The sequence below is a fragment of the Fistularia commersonii genome, chromosome 34, assembly GCF_037954325.1.
Source record: "Fistularia commersonii isolate RoL2024-O1a breed Wild chromosome 34, RoL_Fcom_v1.0, whole genome shotgun sequence".
NCBI lineage: Eukaryota > Metazoa > Chordata > Actinopteri > Syngnathiformes > Fistulariidae > Fistularia > Fistularia commersonii.
In genome coordinates, this window is record NC_141317.1 from 2,241,380 (window position 1) to 2,259,441 (window position 18,062).

At 39.0% G+C, this 18,062-nt stretch overlaps 1 protein-coding gene across 2 annotated transcripts in view; it reads right to left on the minus strand.

Moving 5' to 3' along the window:
* cntn3a.1 (contactin 3a, tandem duplicate 1) overlaps nt 1-18,062 on the minus strand; it is a 75,136-nt gene that overhangs the window by 49,968 nt on the left and 7,106 nt on the right. For both annotated transcript variants that reach the window (XM_086141458.1, XM_086141457.1), the window contains exons 2-4: nt 15,872-16,013; nt 9,004-9,136; nt 4,891-5,063 (exon numbers count right to left, since the gene is read on the minus strand). In XM_086141458.1, the coding sequence (XP_085997584.1) occupies nt 4,891-5,063; nt 9,004-9,136; nt 15,872-15,926 (361 nt within the window). In that variant the 5' untranslated portion in view covers nt 15,927-16,013. The remainder of the gene's footprint in view (nt 1-4,890; nt 5,064-9,003; nt 9,137-15,871; nt 16,014-18,062) is intronic.

Consider the following 18,062-nt stretch of genomic DNA (forward strand, 5'->3'; position numbering starts at 1 on the left):
CTGTTGTCACTTAAACCCTACAAGAAAGGAATACAATAGATGCTTTGCGGTTTCAAACTAATTGAAGTAACTGCTTAATTTGTGTAACTGTGCATTAGGCCAATAGCAATTGGGGTTGCTTTGGCAAGGAACCCGCATGCATTGCATCTGATTAGTTTTTTATTTCAAAAAATGTTTAATTAATTGGTGCCTGCTCAACAAATGTCTAAACAGAATAGATAAATCAACAATGGAAACTTTACCTACTTCTGAAATAATAACCAAAACACGTTCGCTTGTCTGAATGCATCCAAAGCGGCCACCATGATCTCTGATAAAATATCTCACAAATGACAGTTCAGATCTCATTTTGTCATCATCCCAAAGTGACATCACGACCAGAAATTGTGTATATTGTGTAATTATAATTGCTTGATTGCGTTATCATATTTGATAACAGAAAATAACCTAAAATTAAAGATTTTATCTTCTTACGCTGTGTACTTTTCACATTTGTCACATTTAGTGATGGCTTGAAAGGCCTAAGGAACTCGGTTGCACAACTGATCTGTGCTCTCCCAAGGCAGAATAAAAAAATGCCTTTTTGTACTTGTTGCAAACTCATTTAATAACTATGATAAAAGTATTTACAGCTTTTTTTTTTTGAGACTTGCACCACCGACATGATTTCGAAAGTAAAATAGAAACTTGAAAAATAAATCCATTTTTTACTCTGTGACAGACGGGTTATTCATGAAAAATTTTGCCTCATACCATGGTAAAATACATTCAGAATAATGACTGAAAATAAATACTTGCAAATTGCTTTGGAAGTCAACAGGAGCAAGTGAAAAAATTACAATAAACAATGCCCCTTTTATAAACCGTAACTGCCCGAGAGCAACAATCAATAAGTTAAGTTGGGTTAAGGTTTTCTCCAAACAAGTTTCACTTAGTCGGATTCGAGTAGTTTAACTCACACCGAGATGGAAGGCTTCCTGATCAATATTCATCTGGAGTGTCGCGCAATAGAAATGAGCTCGACACACTAAAAGCCAACAATGCCTGACAACCCAAGCTGTTCTGCACCCTCGGATCATCTTATCAAGCCGATCGCAGGCCTCTACCTCCATGTGCTTCTCCGTGGCAGGGTTCGGGCTATTTTGAGTGCTTTTAGATCCATGAAATTGGATGGAAATTTGCATTTTGAGTTAGTTTCTCCCATGTGACCTGTTGTAATAAATTGGAGACTATAGTATGGAAGACAGAATGATGCGGGAGCGTAGATGTGTGTAACATGCATGTAGCTATTGAAGAAATTAATGACTTCTTAACAAAATGTTAAGTGTTTAACAAAACATAAAAACTTAATACATTTTTTTTAAATAATTATTTACCTGGTAATTAATTGTTAATATGATTTGACCAAACAAGGGTGTTTAACGGAGGGCCTTTATTGAAAATTCTGTTGTGTGATCACATGTTGATTCTTAAGATATTTTACCATTAGCAAAGGGCTGCATTAGCAAAATAAACAAATGTATCCAACCATTGAGAAGAGAGATAAAAATAATTTTAGCGGAGTGAGTCGCTTGAAATTAGCTACACGATAAAATGTCTGTCAGTAAAACATATTGTTGTATTTGCTGGGAAATGTCTCATTAAAAATATTAAAAACCTCTACTTTTCCAGTTTATTAAATACTGTTCAATACAGTCTGTCAACTTCATTTGTGAACCTCAAGTTTTGAATAAGTGTACCATTTATAATTCACTCAGTCATTTAACAATTGGAGCTTGTACCTGAATACTAACTTAAATGTGTACCTGATATGCTTTTCCAAAGTGGCAGAATATTATTAAGTCAGATGTTCAGATTGAAGCTCAAATAGGGAACTTCAAGAGGTGCGGCCAGTTTTTCTTTTTCAAACACCAAATTGCTCTCCGTGACACTAAACTCTCATTTCTCTCTTAAAGTGCCCCATATCATTTGCATTTGCTTTCCATCACTTCATTATCTCTCCTCTCCTCTGCTCATGTAGTGAAACCCTCAAAGTGAGTGACATATGACATTTGAGGAGTAACACAAATAAAAGGAGATGAATGGAACGTCTCGTGTCCCCCGACACTCGGCGCACAGTTGGGAAGCGCCGCATACTCATGCCAAAATGTATTTGAAATCTGGATTTCAAATCATCTTTTTCAATTTCAAGAAACTGAGTGCTGTCATCGGATGCACTATTACTCAAACAGATGGAATTCCTACCTGTGGCGAAAGCAATAAATAAAGTATTCAGAGTTGATAGAGATAGAAAAGTCAAAAAAAATAAAAATAAAAACGTGATAAAGCTCTTGCAACCTCAGATGCTCAACAGCATAAGACAGAGCTAATTTTCACCTCAGGCAAAAGCAATAAGGAAGTGTTCAGACCTGAAGTCCAAAAAAAATGCCATTAAAAAACTCACAGTGATTATACAGGTAAGGTAGTTCAGTCTGAAGCCGGGAAATGAAAAATGCAAATTGTGAGTAACGAAAGTACTGAATTAGGTACAATTGCTTGGTAAAAGATAAAAGCGGGTTGCATCCAGAATTTCTTTTATAAATACAGCAATTTCAACCGCCATTAAACATTGTGTTATACCATGGTGGTTTAATAAGCAAAGCAATTCACCAATACCGACGTTCCTCCTTTATCAGAACAGGCATCCAGTGCATCTTCACTGCATTGCAGGCATTGCAATCTGTTGTCTAATGTTTCAGCTTGCATCACTGAAAATCCTTTTTCACTTACAACAAAAATATCCCGGGGAGATTAGAAAACCCAATCTGGCTTGGATAACCAACTAGATTATTCCCGACAGCACTCCCGAGAGTCAAGCACCTTTTAAAAAATTAGTCTGGATTGTCAACAGGATCAAGAATCTTTGTATTTTTAGAGGTTTAAGCACCCTGCCAGATGGTAAGACAAACTGTTATATCATCCATCTTTCAGAGGATTAAAAATGTATCTACCCTAACTTTAACACATGAGCACGGTATCTATGTGAAACGAAAGTGTTGACATTAGTCAGAATAAATCCAAGACATAGCTCTCTTGCTGCATTCAAGAAGAGCAGAAGTGATTTTCAATAGATACTGTTCGTTTGATTCCCGTTTGCTCGCTGAAGCACTGGTTTTCATCCCCCAGATCTAACAAGACGATCAACTCCATATGACTCCCTGTGAATTCTCGTAGTCACTTCATTACTGTCCTTTGCCTTTTGTCTTGCAGTTTTAGCAGACCGAGAGAGGCGTGAGTCCCTTGGTGTTTGAAAGAGCATATTGAGCTACTCTAGAATCAGTCTATTACAAATGACAGGATACTGACTCTCATAACTGTCTGCTTCTCCAGGAATTATTCCCTTGGCCAGAGCGCCGCTCAATCACACAGCAGCCTTAATTAAGTTAAACCAAGAGCAATAAATAAGACGTACGACACATCAGCTCTGAAACATGTCCTCATCTGTTGACAAAAGGACCGGATCCCAGATCAGACCCTGCAGATGGATGACACCAATCACGGTGAAATACACTTCAGGCCAGACCTCGAAAATTGATAGGAAGTATGAAAATGATCAAAAATCCCGTACGATACCCAGGGCACCAATTTGCATTACCTGCTGGAGATTTAATGCCGCTTTGTGTAAAGAAGAAGCAGATTGCATCAATATGGATACCTCTGACGCGCCCCATGCCAGGGATCACCTCTGTGTCACTATGGCAGGGATACAGACATCAGAATTCAATCTAGCCGCGCCATCTGTTCGGTGATATCAACGTTGTCATTTGATATGGGCTGCCCATCAAGAGTGGAGCCTTCAAGTTCACCTTGCCATCATAGATGCCTTAGACTCTGGTCTTATAAAATGTGATGGATGAAAGCTGTAAAGCATCAAATATATGGGGTCTGTCAAGGTCCACGCCACAATCACAGAAACTTCATCACATGGATATGAGGTGTTTCAAATCACCCTGCAGAATAAACACAAGAACTTGACATCTAACCCGGGAAAATGCACAGGGCTATAAATATTATCAATTAATTTGTGTTTTCTCAATAATAACTACCGCAACATGAGTCTCCCCTCAGCCTCTTCTACCGCTTGTTTTGTGTTTGCGAAGTTCAGGTCTGACAACAAAAGATTTCTCGACAATCCTTCTGGGTCATTATACTTTCAGCAAAACACTTCAGCTGATCTTTATTGGAGCGTTTGCATTCTTAGGCAAACAAACACAGGATGGGTCTAAAACAGCATAAGCTTAGCGGGACAAAGTGGAAATCAACTTATCGTAAATAAACAATACAGTGTAAAACAACGCTTAGACAATAAGTGTTGACGAGACAATTCACTTGGAATCTTAGGATTGCATCTCTGCCTGACAGGGTTGTCATTAAGATTGATGTAGAAAAGGGAAAATAAAATGGTGCATTTTGGCAAAACAATATCAATATATACACACTAAGTTAAAAACTCTTGTTTTAAATACCAGATAATCTTTTTAGTACACCTCAGGCACATGCAACATGGGACTTTATATGTAATTATTAATTTTATTTTATTGAAGAAACTGTTTGTCACTTTATCTTGTTCAATTATGGAAATTAGAGACAGATATAAACAGACTTTTTCACTTTATACATGATATGATATGCATGAAAAAACAAGAAATCTTTTAGTGTGTAGCTACAATTTAAGACATTTTAGGGCCGAAGCATACAGTTAAAATATCGCCATATCAAAAAATATGATATTATATGTTATAGTACTTTAAATGTGGCTTCCGGTGATTCCATCCCCTATTTCGAAAGCAATTCAATTTGCATTTGTCTGAAATAATGCACAGCAATTTTTTTTTCTCTGCCTGAACTTACATGCAATGTGAAGACTGGCTTCTCTGCTGACGATGGTGCCAAAAGAATTGGATGCCAGGCACTGATAGATTCCAACATCATCCTTCTTCAGATGGCTGATATGTAAATTTCCTCCCATGAGAGAATAACGTGACCCTGGTCGAGGCAGGATGAAGGAGTCATTTAGCTTCCACCTGTGAAGATAAACGCACAACCGCATAAAATAGCTCGACGCTCAACATGTATTGTTTAATTCATTTTGTTGTTTGTCATTACCAGACGCCTGCTTTATAATCAGCATTTGAGTAAAAACAACATGAATAGTTTTCTACACTGTGACCGAGAGGCTCTTAATCTAGATAAAACAAATAGAAATTACAGTTTTAGGCTGTTAACTGGCTTGAGAGGCAATCTGCAACACACTTTTCAAAAGATTGTTCATTTTTATTCAGCCTTTCAGTTACTTCAAATACCAGACACACTCAGAAATTCGAATGTTCTGAATTCCTTTGAGACATTTCTTTTTCTTTTCATTTTGAAAGTTCATCCACCAGCAGTTGCCAGCAATCGGCATGTAACTGTCAAAGATGTCTGTACAGGTATTGTTTGATTAGTCAGACTTAACGTGCTTCAATTTGACTAATTAACGTTTATCTTCCCTGGAAAACCTGCAAAGATCCAAAATACCTTTTCAAAAACACAGAATGAAACCATAATTTCACATACTATTGTACTAGCAGGGTCTGGATTTCATGTCAACGTTGGATATTAATTTGAACATTTAGGAAAAAAAACAACCCTTTCAATTCCCCTCGAACATCTTTTCATTTTACTCATCTACGGTATATTTCACTAATTTATTTTCCTTGTCATTGCTCGGATCACACAAGCGTGTATCACTCTAACGGGGGCAGCTGTGGCTCAGTCGATCGAGCGAACGTTCCTCTGATCAGAAGGTCTGCAGTTTGATTCCGACCCCTCCTTCCTGCGTGCTGAAGTGCGCTCGGGCAAACAGTGACCCCACCAAGTTGCTCCCCGATGACCTGGTTAGAGCCTTGGACGGCAGCTCTGTGATCAGAGTTCATGTGTTTGTGTCTGTATGTGTGAATGAGTGGATACAATGCAGAGGAAAGCTCCATGAAAGTACGATATGAGAAGGGACCATCTATCTTTTATCCATTGCTGAAATAACATAACATATTAATAACAGTGATTTAACAGTCATATATAAATATATATTTGGCTCTATTTACATACATATCTATTTGCTTTTGGGGGGGCTTTCTCCATGGAGACCTCATGTTTTTCTCCTTCAAATTCTCCTCCATGTCCCCATGTGCTGTTTCTATGTAGGATGCAACTTGCCATTGCCTCTTGTTACCTGGGATTAGCTCAGTCTCCCCTTGGACCATTGTGCCAGGCAGGCACCAATTAGGGTTTTTTTTTTAGCTCTCTCAAAGTGTGCCGCTTAAGATTTTCTTCATTTGACTTCCTTTTTTTCATTATTGAGCAGAAGATTAGCTGATTAGTTTAATTTGGTGATTTGATGGTGCACCTGGAACCAGCCATCAAGGGTGACAACTTTTTTGCGGGGATCTCAATGTGGGAGTAGTCACTGGGTAATTTATTTGTCATTGGCGCCTCTGAGAAGGTGCTGCCTCTAGGCAAATCTTGCAGCTGAAGAAACACCAAAAAGGAAACATTTTTAAAAATGGCACGAGTGAGCTTTGTCGACCTTACAGAGAAAAGAGAAAAGTGGCTACAACAGCAATATAGCATTGTTTTTGACAAACAATAAGAATAATTTCTAACTTAACATTGGTTTAATTATTAATAGGATTAACATATATATTATAAGCACAGTTTGTGATCTAAAAATCCCTTCTTATTGTAGTATATCAGCTGCCACAGTTGGTGGCACTTATAATAATGAAACTAATTAAAGGCTAAAATTAATCTGATTTGAAGCCACATATGCTCTCAGGACATGAACTCAGAGGCCAAAAAAAAAAAGAGTGTGTGCAGAACTCTACTCATAAGTTGTTTCTCATTAGAATAGTAGGAATATCCAGGCAAAGGAATACATAATAACTACTTAATAAGAATTCAGGCAGAACAAAGTAATAAGAGTGGTGTCCAACTCCATCACCAATCATCTTCAAGCCACATTATCAACCACGTATAATGATTTTATGAAGAATCCTTATAACCTATGACACATTGAGAGCCTTGCTTTGCATGTAATTAAACCGGTAGCGGTAAAAAAAAAATAGTGACCCCAATACCTTGATAACATACATGATTGATGCACGAGAAAACAAATCATCATTTGTCATTGGTTCCATTAGTCATCATTTGAGCAGTTACGTGTGTTTTTTGTGTGATTTGGGTCATGCTTATCAAATCTTGATAGGACCCAATCAGGTGCCCTATTTCCATGTCCTGAAATGTTCATGGCAGCAGCAGACATGCCTTGTGAGGCCACACAATTCTCCAATTCCATACAGCAATAGCTCTAAATTTATCTTTATGGAGCACCTTATATCAAAGTGCTGTACAAGTCAGAAGGCTCAAAAGTGTGTGAACATTGCAGTTTTTGCACTTTGTGAACTTTTTGCAGCTCCTATAACCTTTTCCAGCAACTAGGCTGTTTTTTTTTGCATTCGGAAAGCAGGAGAATGGGGGACCATGGACACCAGTTCATAAACTCACTTTAGCTCCTTATAGGTTCTTAGGAACTCCTATGACATAGGTGATTGATGATTGGCGAAAATCATAAGCTTGCGGACTGCAGAACGTCATTTTTAAACACTACTGTGTACCAGCGAGAAATGGACTAACCAAGTTGTGCAACATACAGAGTCTCGCCGAAAGAAGAATGGAGTTTACAAACCACAAAGCAGGGCAGGGAGAAAATAAAAGCACTTTAAACAATTTGATAGTCAACGGTTATTGCTCCCATGACGCAGAATATGAATGCTTTGGCAACCTAACTCTCCATGTTGTTTGTACTGAATTGTCTTCCTCTTCTTCACAGTGGTTAACTTTTGAGTGTGGCGCTTAGGGTACACGTCACACACAGTCTCTTACTACCTACTGTATGTAAACGCCAAACTAAAAGGCTTCCCTTGAACTGGGTAGTTCCTAGAATGAAATTCAACCCGGACGGTTCTTAAAACTGAGCATTTCTTACTTTTTTTTTCCCAGAAAGCAGCTAAAGACGCTCATTCAATTCATTTAATTACTTCTGTCCTGTCATGTTGAACTCTCACGGGTTAGACGTTTCCAATTAACCTACTGCATGCTTTTGGACTGTATGAGGAAACCAGAGAAAACCCACAAAGACACAGAGGAACATGCAGACTACACACAGCTCGGCCCATGGGTGGAATCAAATCAGGAACCTTCTTGCTGTGAGGCATAGAAGCTTACCTCTACACCACCTTGGGCCAAGACAAGGAAACAAAAGAAAACGAACAAAAATACATTAAAAAAAAAAAAAATCACTCGCATAAGCACCACTTAGGACGCATGTACAGCAGAATACAAGTGGGTCGTCAGCATTGCTTTGAAGACATCAACAGAGCAGGCCTGCCTGATGTCAAGAGGCATACTGTTTCACAACGCTGGCATAAGAAAAGAAAAGGCTCGCTTGCCAACAGTCTTTTCTAGACCTTGGGACCACAGAAAAGACTGGAACCCTGGAAGCGCATTGTATGTCGGGGCATGGAGCTACAATAAGTCAGATCGATAGGATGGTGCAACGCCATAGACTATTTCACAGGTGAAGAACAAAACCTTACTGTCTGCTCTTGCCAGGGCAGCAAGCCGGTGGAGAGAGGCCAGAGAGTAACGTTCACATTTACTTGCTCCAGTCAGAACACAGGCTGACACATTCTGGACAGTTTGCAGTATTTGCACACTCAATATCAGGGAGCTCTGGAAATTACAGTAATTGAGTTGCAATATCAAGAATGCATGGATTAAGATCTCTGCATCCTTATAGACAAGACAGGTCTGAAAAATTGAATGAATTAAATCCTACACTTTTTTTTTATGTTCAAACGTTTTGTTCCAAAGAAATGCCATATGATAGAGGTTTTAGCTATATGAGGTGATGCTTGCAAGTTTTACCTGTAGAGGGGCGCTGGGTGTCCCTGGGCCTCACAGCTAAACACCACCTCTCTGCGATTCTCCCCTGGATGAAGAGGAAACACCACACTGCCGGGCTGTTTGGTGAAAACCGGTCTCAACAGGACTCCACTCCCTAAATGGAAAACAACAATATATTGATTATTTGGAAATAAATAAATATACTGCCGAAAACGTTGTGTCCACCCATGAGCCTTGAAGCCATATGTTGTTTTGTCGCTACCAAGTCCATACAATAGGGAACTGCACAAACTGAATCTCTGGCATGGATCCACCGGCCACGTGAGCAGAGCCCCAAAGTATTTTAATATTAGTCATAAAATGTCGCCAGATCCCTCAGCTATTGCATAGTCAATGATAATCTTTCATAAAGCATTAATACAAACATTTAAATGTACAATCTTTTCAAAGGCATACTGGGCTGCCACCAAACTTCTGGAAAAATTAATCTAAATCCCTAAAACTTATCAGTACCTGCTCGGAAAATGTCATCTAATATGACATCTGAAATAAAATGCCACAACAAATATCAAGGAGAATATCGCCTCCATTTAAATGAGTCCCTCTCATTTGATCTGCCAAAATAAATTCCTTTTATAAGCAAGACAGGAAAAAAAAAATGTATTTATCAAAACTGCGCTGAAATAAACAGAATAGAAACCAACAATTTTATTCTCAACCTCTTTTGGACAGAGAGCGACCCCTATTTCTCCCAATATTATTGACACTAATAATTCCAATTTTAAATGTAAGCTACTTAAGACTTTACAACAAATCAGTGTGATCTGAAAATATTTTTCAAGTACGTTTTTTGGTGTGGAGGAAAGACCGACTGTGCTTTCACTGGATGTCATTGAGAACCCAAAGACATTGGTATGCTATTTTGCAGCTAAATTGAAATACTTTTAATAAATGTAGAACACGTAACATTTGTAAAACTGTTGCGTGTACAAAATCCCCATGTTCCTTAAGTGACATTGGAATATTTTTGATTGTCTTCGGTAAAACATTGCCGTTCAAGAAAACTACAAAAAGTGTAAAGTCTTCTGTGAACTATCCCTCGCAGCTCATTATGTACATAGCATACAGAATGAATATCGAGCTAGCGAGGCACACGGTAATTCTGTCACAAACAAGTGACCCACGGGGCCAAGCTAAACTTCATTGGAATAAACATTTCATTCTGGGATGGAGAGGGAATTCATTTGGACTTGACAGAATGCATTTGCATTTCTGTAATGGCATAGAAGTGGAAAGATTCAGATAGGAGATCATATTTGTATGAGAGGCAGGTATCCTTTTCATGTCTCTGGAGCCTCAGGAGTACAGGTTTATCCTCAAGACTCAAAATAACTCAGAGAGGGTGGAGATGTTTGACAAGGGACCTTGTGCACTGATTGTTCATCTCCACAAGGATAAACCTCTGAGGAAGTTACACAGAATAAATGGGTGGTTGATTATAATCTTTGTTAGATGAAGCTTGTCCCGCGAAGCAACACTGAGGGATGATTGATTACCAAAAGACACATCTTGTACATTCTCAACTCAAACATATATCTTCACACTTAACACTTACTGCATGGCAGAAACTTTCAAGGATGACTGAGCATGACGTTAAACATTAAATGAATCAATGTGTTTGATTAAATTGCAAGATGTTTGCCATGATTAAGACAACTACATTGACATTCCATGTTTTTTTTTAAGTTAGAACTACAAAAAAAACAACAACGAGAATTAGATTACATAACATTACCAAAACCTTCACCTTATTAGAGATTATTAGTATCAAATCAATAAATGATTCATGCGCAGAGAATAATGTCTGTGACGACGGTTACTTTCTCGGTTAACATATATGTAGTCTGTTCAGTGAACTCCAAGGTGACAGCCTATAATGTAAATCCAATGGTATTCTTAAGGTGTGAAAAGATAGGTCTAATATTCTTATGTCTAATTTTTCCATTGGAGGGTAAAAACGAATACATGCATACTGCTCCGGCAATGTCAACCAAAAGACCTTTTGTTCGATAAACAACATATAACCTTATATTACCAAGTTTCACATTTAGTTCATTCCTTACATACGCCGCAGTTAATAAAGCTGACTTGATATCAAAATTACATAGAGTTCCTTCCATTTCATTTCCTCAGCTCCAGCAATGAACCGGTGTTTGTCAGAACTATGGAGGCCGTAACTATAATGGAAACGAGTGTCAGAATAATGAAAGAGGCATGAGCTTTCAGGCATTGCCTGAAGGCTCAGCGCAAACTGATGCAAGCTTGCTGAAACTTCTCCATCCTTGTAACATATATGAATGTAAGACGTGGTAGGAATAAGCATGATGGTTCTTAGGCTTGCCTTCTGGTGGCGAGACAGTGTGGGTACACATACTACATCAGACTGTGCCACATTGGCAGGCTAAGAACACTGAAAGATTTTGCTGACAAAGAAACATGACGTAATCGCAGAGAGCACAGTAGAAGTTTAAGATTTTTGAATTTACATCAGAACTTTACTCGTCCCATTGTCACCCAATTTTAGATGTAAGACGAGGTGAAGGAATGACACTGAAGCAGGATTCTAATGGCAGGGCCAATGTGGAGCACCCCAGAGCACAGAAAGCAAAAATGATGAAAAAGTGCTCTATCAGGAAAGTGCACTGATCCAGACTCCTAACAGAAAGTTGGCTGCACAATGCTGCAGGACAGAGATGGAGGCCATTATGAAAGAGTCTTTAAAAAATAGGTTGCCACCACTCATATCTGTCACCTGCTGCCAGATGGTGATAATGTGCGGCCGTATGTGAAGGCTTCTCCGACAACATAAGACTCACAAGTGGAAGGCAGAGGGAGCTGTTTTGGGGGCTGAAATAAAAACTAATCTCAAATTCAATACTAGCTGACAGCAAATGAATTCCTCCAGCCTACCTCAGCATGCATAAACAGGCACATGGGGAGTCAGCTGTGGGGGAGGTATCGGTCGTTTGTGAGGTCTCAAATCCATTCGTTTCAGCTTTGGGTTTTATGCATCAAATAAAAAAATAGCCAATCTTGCTTTTGAAAGCAACTTTTCCCTCTGTCCAAGCTGATAAGGCACACCTTTAAGGTCTCTTATTCAGGGACAACAAATATCACTCCAAACTTTGAGTTGTTTCTCACAAGATAGTTTGACAATATCTTTCGGAAATACTTAATTTTTTACAAAACTGGTCTAGTTTAACATTGTAACTTACATCTCGGGTGTAGCCGTTCGTTAATTGAATGACAGACTCGTTAAACAGGTATTTTGTCGGGAGAGGAACATAGCTGATACTCCAAACCCGTAACCGGCCACGACACACCAATTCTCAGGTTAATCAAAACTAGTACATCTGAAATTCAATAACACCCCTTGTGCTGAGTGTGTCCAATCCCATGTTCACTGGGGATACACACATATTTGATTAGTTGCAACTCCATATGTGGGAAGGGCAAATGAAACCTATTTCTTTGGTGGCCGCTCTTTCTATTGACCGTCTCCAGAAACTGGGAAACATATTGCTTCTGAGAAAGCCATTTGTCATCTAATTGTAGTCATATCCCTACATTTTCCTTCTCAAGAATGGTGCAAAGTTATTTGTCACTTACTAGCTACTCATGTCTGCGTTAATGGAAACATCCATCAAGGTATAAATCTGTAGCATTACGTTGCAGTAAATCATTTCTCATGGAATCCCCCCATCAGATTTCTACTTGTTTGTACATTGTTGTTGGAGTTTTTTGAATGAAAATTCATGAACAACTTCAGCTTTTTTTTTTAGCTGGAATTTGATCATGTCTAGTTATTTTATTGATTCAGTTTGAATAATACATTGCATACTTTCTAGAAGTGACTTTACTTGTGACGATTTAAAAAAAAGGGATGAGAAAAACAGAAAAAAATAATGATAATCAGTCACCCTTGGTGCTAACTCTCAACTAAGATAATATATTGGATTTGGATATTGACAAAAAAATTGTTTGACGAATAATAATGCGCTTTTAAGAAGTCATATGTTGTGCAGCTAAATATCATCGCTCTGTTTTCTTACATCTTGCTACCAATGCAATTCAGTCGTATGGGTTTCATTCCTGGATTAAACAAAAACGTAGCCAGCAACAGGAGGAAACTCACCGGGGGAATATTCCTCATCTTCACATACACAGAACATCAAAGATGCAATAAAACCCTTACTTAAGGATTCCTAAAAGGCTTTGCCATGTTTTGATGAATCAATGAGATGAGTCAATATTTGAAACTCCAGTCGTCCCACAGATGAACACAAGGGGAATGAAGAGCAGAAAGTCAAGTAAAAGTAGGATGTTGTCCAGAAATGGCCCTTAAGATTCACTACGACACGGAATTTGAATGACACAGGGGGATTTTTGAGGTCTTTCATTCATTCTGTGTTCCGAAAGGACATTGTTTGATTAAGCTCACAGGGTTTTAGGTGTAAAAAAGGCACAAGGTTTCCCGAACTATAAGTGTTGCTTATATTTTCTACAGCTGTCATAACTCATGCCATAACATGAGAAATTCAGTGACATTTAGTAGGCCCTTAAAGCTCGGGTCAATTAAAATTTGATAGAGGACACACGAAAAAGTAATTTCCGACACCTTGAAAAAAAATCTATTAAAATCTTATCTCGCACCATTTATCTGTTCAAAAAGCCCCGTATTTCTAATTTCTTCTATATGTGTCTTCAAAACCCATAAATACATGGCTTTTCTGAAACTACATCCAACCACTCACCTTTAAGGATTATAGGCAATTCTAAACAACTTTCAGAGCACATACAATTTGAATTATGGTTAGAGGAATCACATCATAAAAATGAACTTGATTTTTGTATACTGCTGTCTCCAACGGCACTGTAGCAATACCCAACACTGCTAACAAAAGATGTTTCATGAATGACACTGGATGAAAAATGGTTGATTTTGTGGATGGATGGATGGATGGATGGATGGATGGATGGATGGATGGATGGATGGATGGATGGATGGATGGATGGATGGATGGATAGATAGATAGATAGATAGATAGATAGATAGATAGATAGATAGATAGATAGATAGATAGATAGATAGATAGATAGATAGATAGATAGATAGATAGATAGATAGATAGATAGATAGATAGATAGATAGATTTGGGTGATCATTCCATTTGGTTACACCTTGTCATGTGAGAACTGTTGATTCACTGAAGTGTTTGCTTGAAGGGCACAGGTTGGGGCTTATCTGTGTTGGGGAAACCAAATCGATGACCCCTTGAATGCCCTCATTGCTACTATGTGCTCTAACTCACTCATTCATTCACATATATACATGCAGAGCGCACTCCCCTGCCTTGGGCTACTCAGTCCCTTGGGAAGGATGCGGGTGAGCTACTTAACTTCCCATGAACTCACTAAGGGAATGACTTCCCTTTGGCACCTCTGCTCTCCCACACAGCCCATGTCTTAGTGGAAAACCTACCTAGAGGCACCTACCTAACACCATAACACCGCGGCCTCTCTACCCAGTATTGTATATCTGAATACTAATGTGCTGTTCATCTCTCCTAGAGAACACCGAGGCTTTCAGGCTCTACCGTTATATTGCGCCATGCTTGGCTTGTGCGAAGAGCTTATAACATTACCCTATACTGAATATTAATGTTCGGTTAGTTGGTGTTTCCAGCTGTGAGCGTAAGACTCGGGAGTGAGGCGGCGGCTGTGTAGTACAAAAGCTTTTCAAAAACAATTTGCCTTCTGCTCCTTTGTGAAGCACTAATTTGCTTTGAATAGAAAACTATATAAGATTTGTTGTGATCTGTGCCTGGTGATTGGGGGAGTAAATTTTATAGCCAGGAACACACACTGCTGCTGTGAATAGTCTCCTTGAAGCTGTTTGTTTCAGATCAAATCTCTCTAAGATTTGTGGCTGGATTTTCACTGATGATGAAGCCATTCTGCCTGCATATTTAACAGATAGCCTAAGGACATAATACACGATCCAGACTTCTGGTGTAGATTTTAATCCCAAAGTGAATCACAGTTCCCTGGGGATCGCTTCGTTAGACATCCTCTGATGTGAATTGGATTTAGCAATAAGTGGTGCTAATTGCCATGTAGGCAAATTCAGGTGGCAACGTGCTGTTCACATTTTGAAAGGAGTCACATGCCCAAACAAATACACACAGTGACATGCATACACACACTAATTATTTCCGGTCTTGGATATGAGGCGGGCTGCTGATTTGGAGCCAGAAAACAAGAAAAATTACTCATTCATCAAGACACGGTGCTCTGGTGACAGAGACCTTATTCTCATCTTCACACTGTAAGATCATGAAGAGAGCCGAGATTTGACCCTGACCATTTTGCAATGGAGGCCAATTAGGTCTCTCATTAAAAGCAAGATCTATGACAAGATTTCTTCACCGCTGCAAGTAAAGTCTCAATTAAAGAAACGTTCAAGGAATGCCCTCTTTGGCTGTTATATTGCAGACGAAGCAGACGTTCACTCATTCACAGATATAACCTTGCTCATTCATTTCCAGCTAGATTCAACACCGTAAAAAAGATAAACCCTATATGAACGGCTACGGGAACGTTACTTCTGCCCATAGCTGCCATCGAAAAAGACGTGAATATCAAATTTTGTCGAACGTGTAGAGTTTCTAGCGTCCTCTGTCCACTTCACCTACATACGTTATGCCATTTACTCCATGTGTTAAAGAACCATCATGAAGGAAATCTATAAAAAAAAGTTCAATGCTGCTATACTTACAATGCAAAAAAAAAACCCTCAAACAAAAAACATCATGTTTGGTGTGGTTACCTGCCAGACACTCCGCCAATGACAGCAGCATTGTAAGTTTCCATAGCAACTCCATTTTAATGGTGTCAGGTCAATGCGGGCTCACTCAATCACAGGTGTGTAGAATTCTGTCTCTGTCCTTTTCAGCACTTGCACCGTTTCTCTGTCAAATGAAAAGGAGAGGGAAGAAGCCATTAGACAATCAGAGCAGCTGACCACTGGTCTCTTCAGATGTATTACTCCTGCAGCAGAGAATCTGCCAGTGCTTCTTTTAAACCATGTGTCAGTTGTAGCTGACAAGAAATATCGGCCGTACGTTAGAATACGGATCACGCAATTGTGTCCGTGTAATGTAAATCTGTTGTTAATGATCAGAAACACTACGGGGATTTGTCCGAGCCAAAGCCTTACAAGCCATGTGAACTGTAGAGTTTGCTTAAGTATGCTTAACATTGCATAACTAGGATCATGTCTGCCAGTGAAAAATAGAGGGATTTCTGGCTCGGTACCGAAACCTGCTGAGACAAAACAAAAGGCTGGAGGATTGTCAGACGCATGTAATAAAACACTGTCCTGGTCGATCAGATTCTTCGGAGCTGGAGAGATAATGTATTTCTGACATAAAGAGCTGATTGGACCCAGCGCAAACCCATTGTACCCGGGGCACACAATTGATTTTTTCCAAAGGACTGAACTGTAATTTATCCCTGATTAGACAAAAAAGGCATAAAATGATAATGAGACATAGTCCCCCTGTCACAGATAAACAATGTTATATTTATTTGTCCAAACACTTAGGCCCTTTGTGCATGTTGATAGCTATGATCATTTCTGATAAAGCGGCAGATAGATGTTTGCATATGATTACGGGGTGAAAATAGATGAGGAGAGGAAGCAAACTGACTCTCCCTGGTACATTTAACTGACCGATGGCACATTTTTCTCTGACGACACACACGCTCACCGTCAATAATGAGAGGGAAAGAAAATAAGAAGGATATCAAAAGGCGAGCGTCAACAAAACACAGACAAGTGAAATTTTACACTTTTGCCCCTCCGCCCCTCATCTTTGCATGTATTATCTTTGTGCTACTGAAAAGCGCAACAGAGCACATTGACTTATGTGAATATCAGCTGACACTTTTGCCGACAATGCTCTAACTTCTTTTACCCCAAAAATCTCATTATGGAGATTGCATTTTGAGTCATCTTAGTTCCAACTTATCTCGCTGTTATTAGGTTGCAAATGTCATGAGTAAGTGTCGTCTTTTAATAATAAAAAGGAGCCTTCAAATCCCTTTTGTGCTCCTGGATATTTTTGGAGTGCTCTTCCTTCTAGGGTATAATTGTAAAGGATTTGCTGAATAAATGATTCAACACAATGCATTTTAAAAGTGAAAGTTTAATAATTTCGCAAAACATATCGTGCTTTAACTTCAAACTAATACCGAGATATTTGAACAGGGGGGGGGGGACATCATCCACGTGCGCATGATTTAACAAACTATCCAGTGCCATTTCAAGTGTTAAAACTATTGAGATGTTTAATTCATAAAAGCAAGAATCTTTTAGCCTCTGACAGCAATCTCTTGAGCTCTATTACTCAGCAAGCCTTGAGACACGAGACATCAGACAGGGGGGTTAGTTGGGGGGATAAAAGAAGCCTTTTGATCCCAAGAAGTGCAACACAAAGATGATAGCGAAGGGAATGGGGGAGTGTCCATGCTAGTAGTTGACTTCCTCTTCAGCACAAATTAATTACCTTTGTGACCTTAAGTGGTAGCGACAAGACCAATGACTCACTTTCATCTCACGATGATTCCTTCATTTGAGATGCTGTATGAGATGCAAGTAAATGATAGAAGAGGCTTTTAAAACTTTACCTTTTAAGTTGCTCCCTTTCATGCCTCGAGAAAAAAAAACAAAAAACACTATCGGTGGAAAAAATGGCATGTGATAAATGCTTGAATGACATTCTTGACCTATACATTCCCTGGACAAGTTTGCAGGTATGCAGCCACATTTAAATGTAGCATAATGATATATTCAGCATCGCCCTTTCCCAAAAGGAGATGAAGTATCAAGCACATTAAATCTCGGTATGGGAAAAGGCACCCATTTCCATATTGTACTTTCTCTCTTGTTAATAATGTTTCCATAGTGATGTGCGTGCTGTTAACAATATTATTATTGTGAAGTGTTAATAGCGTTT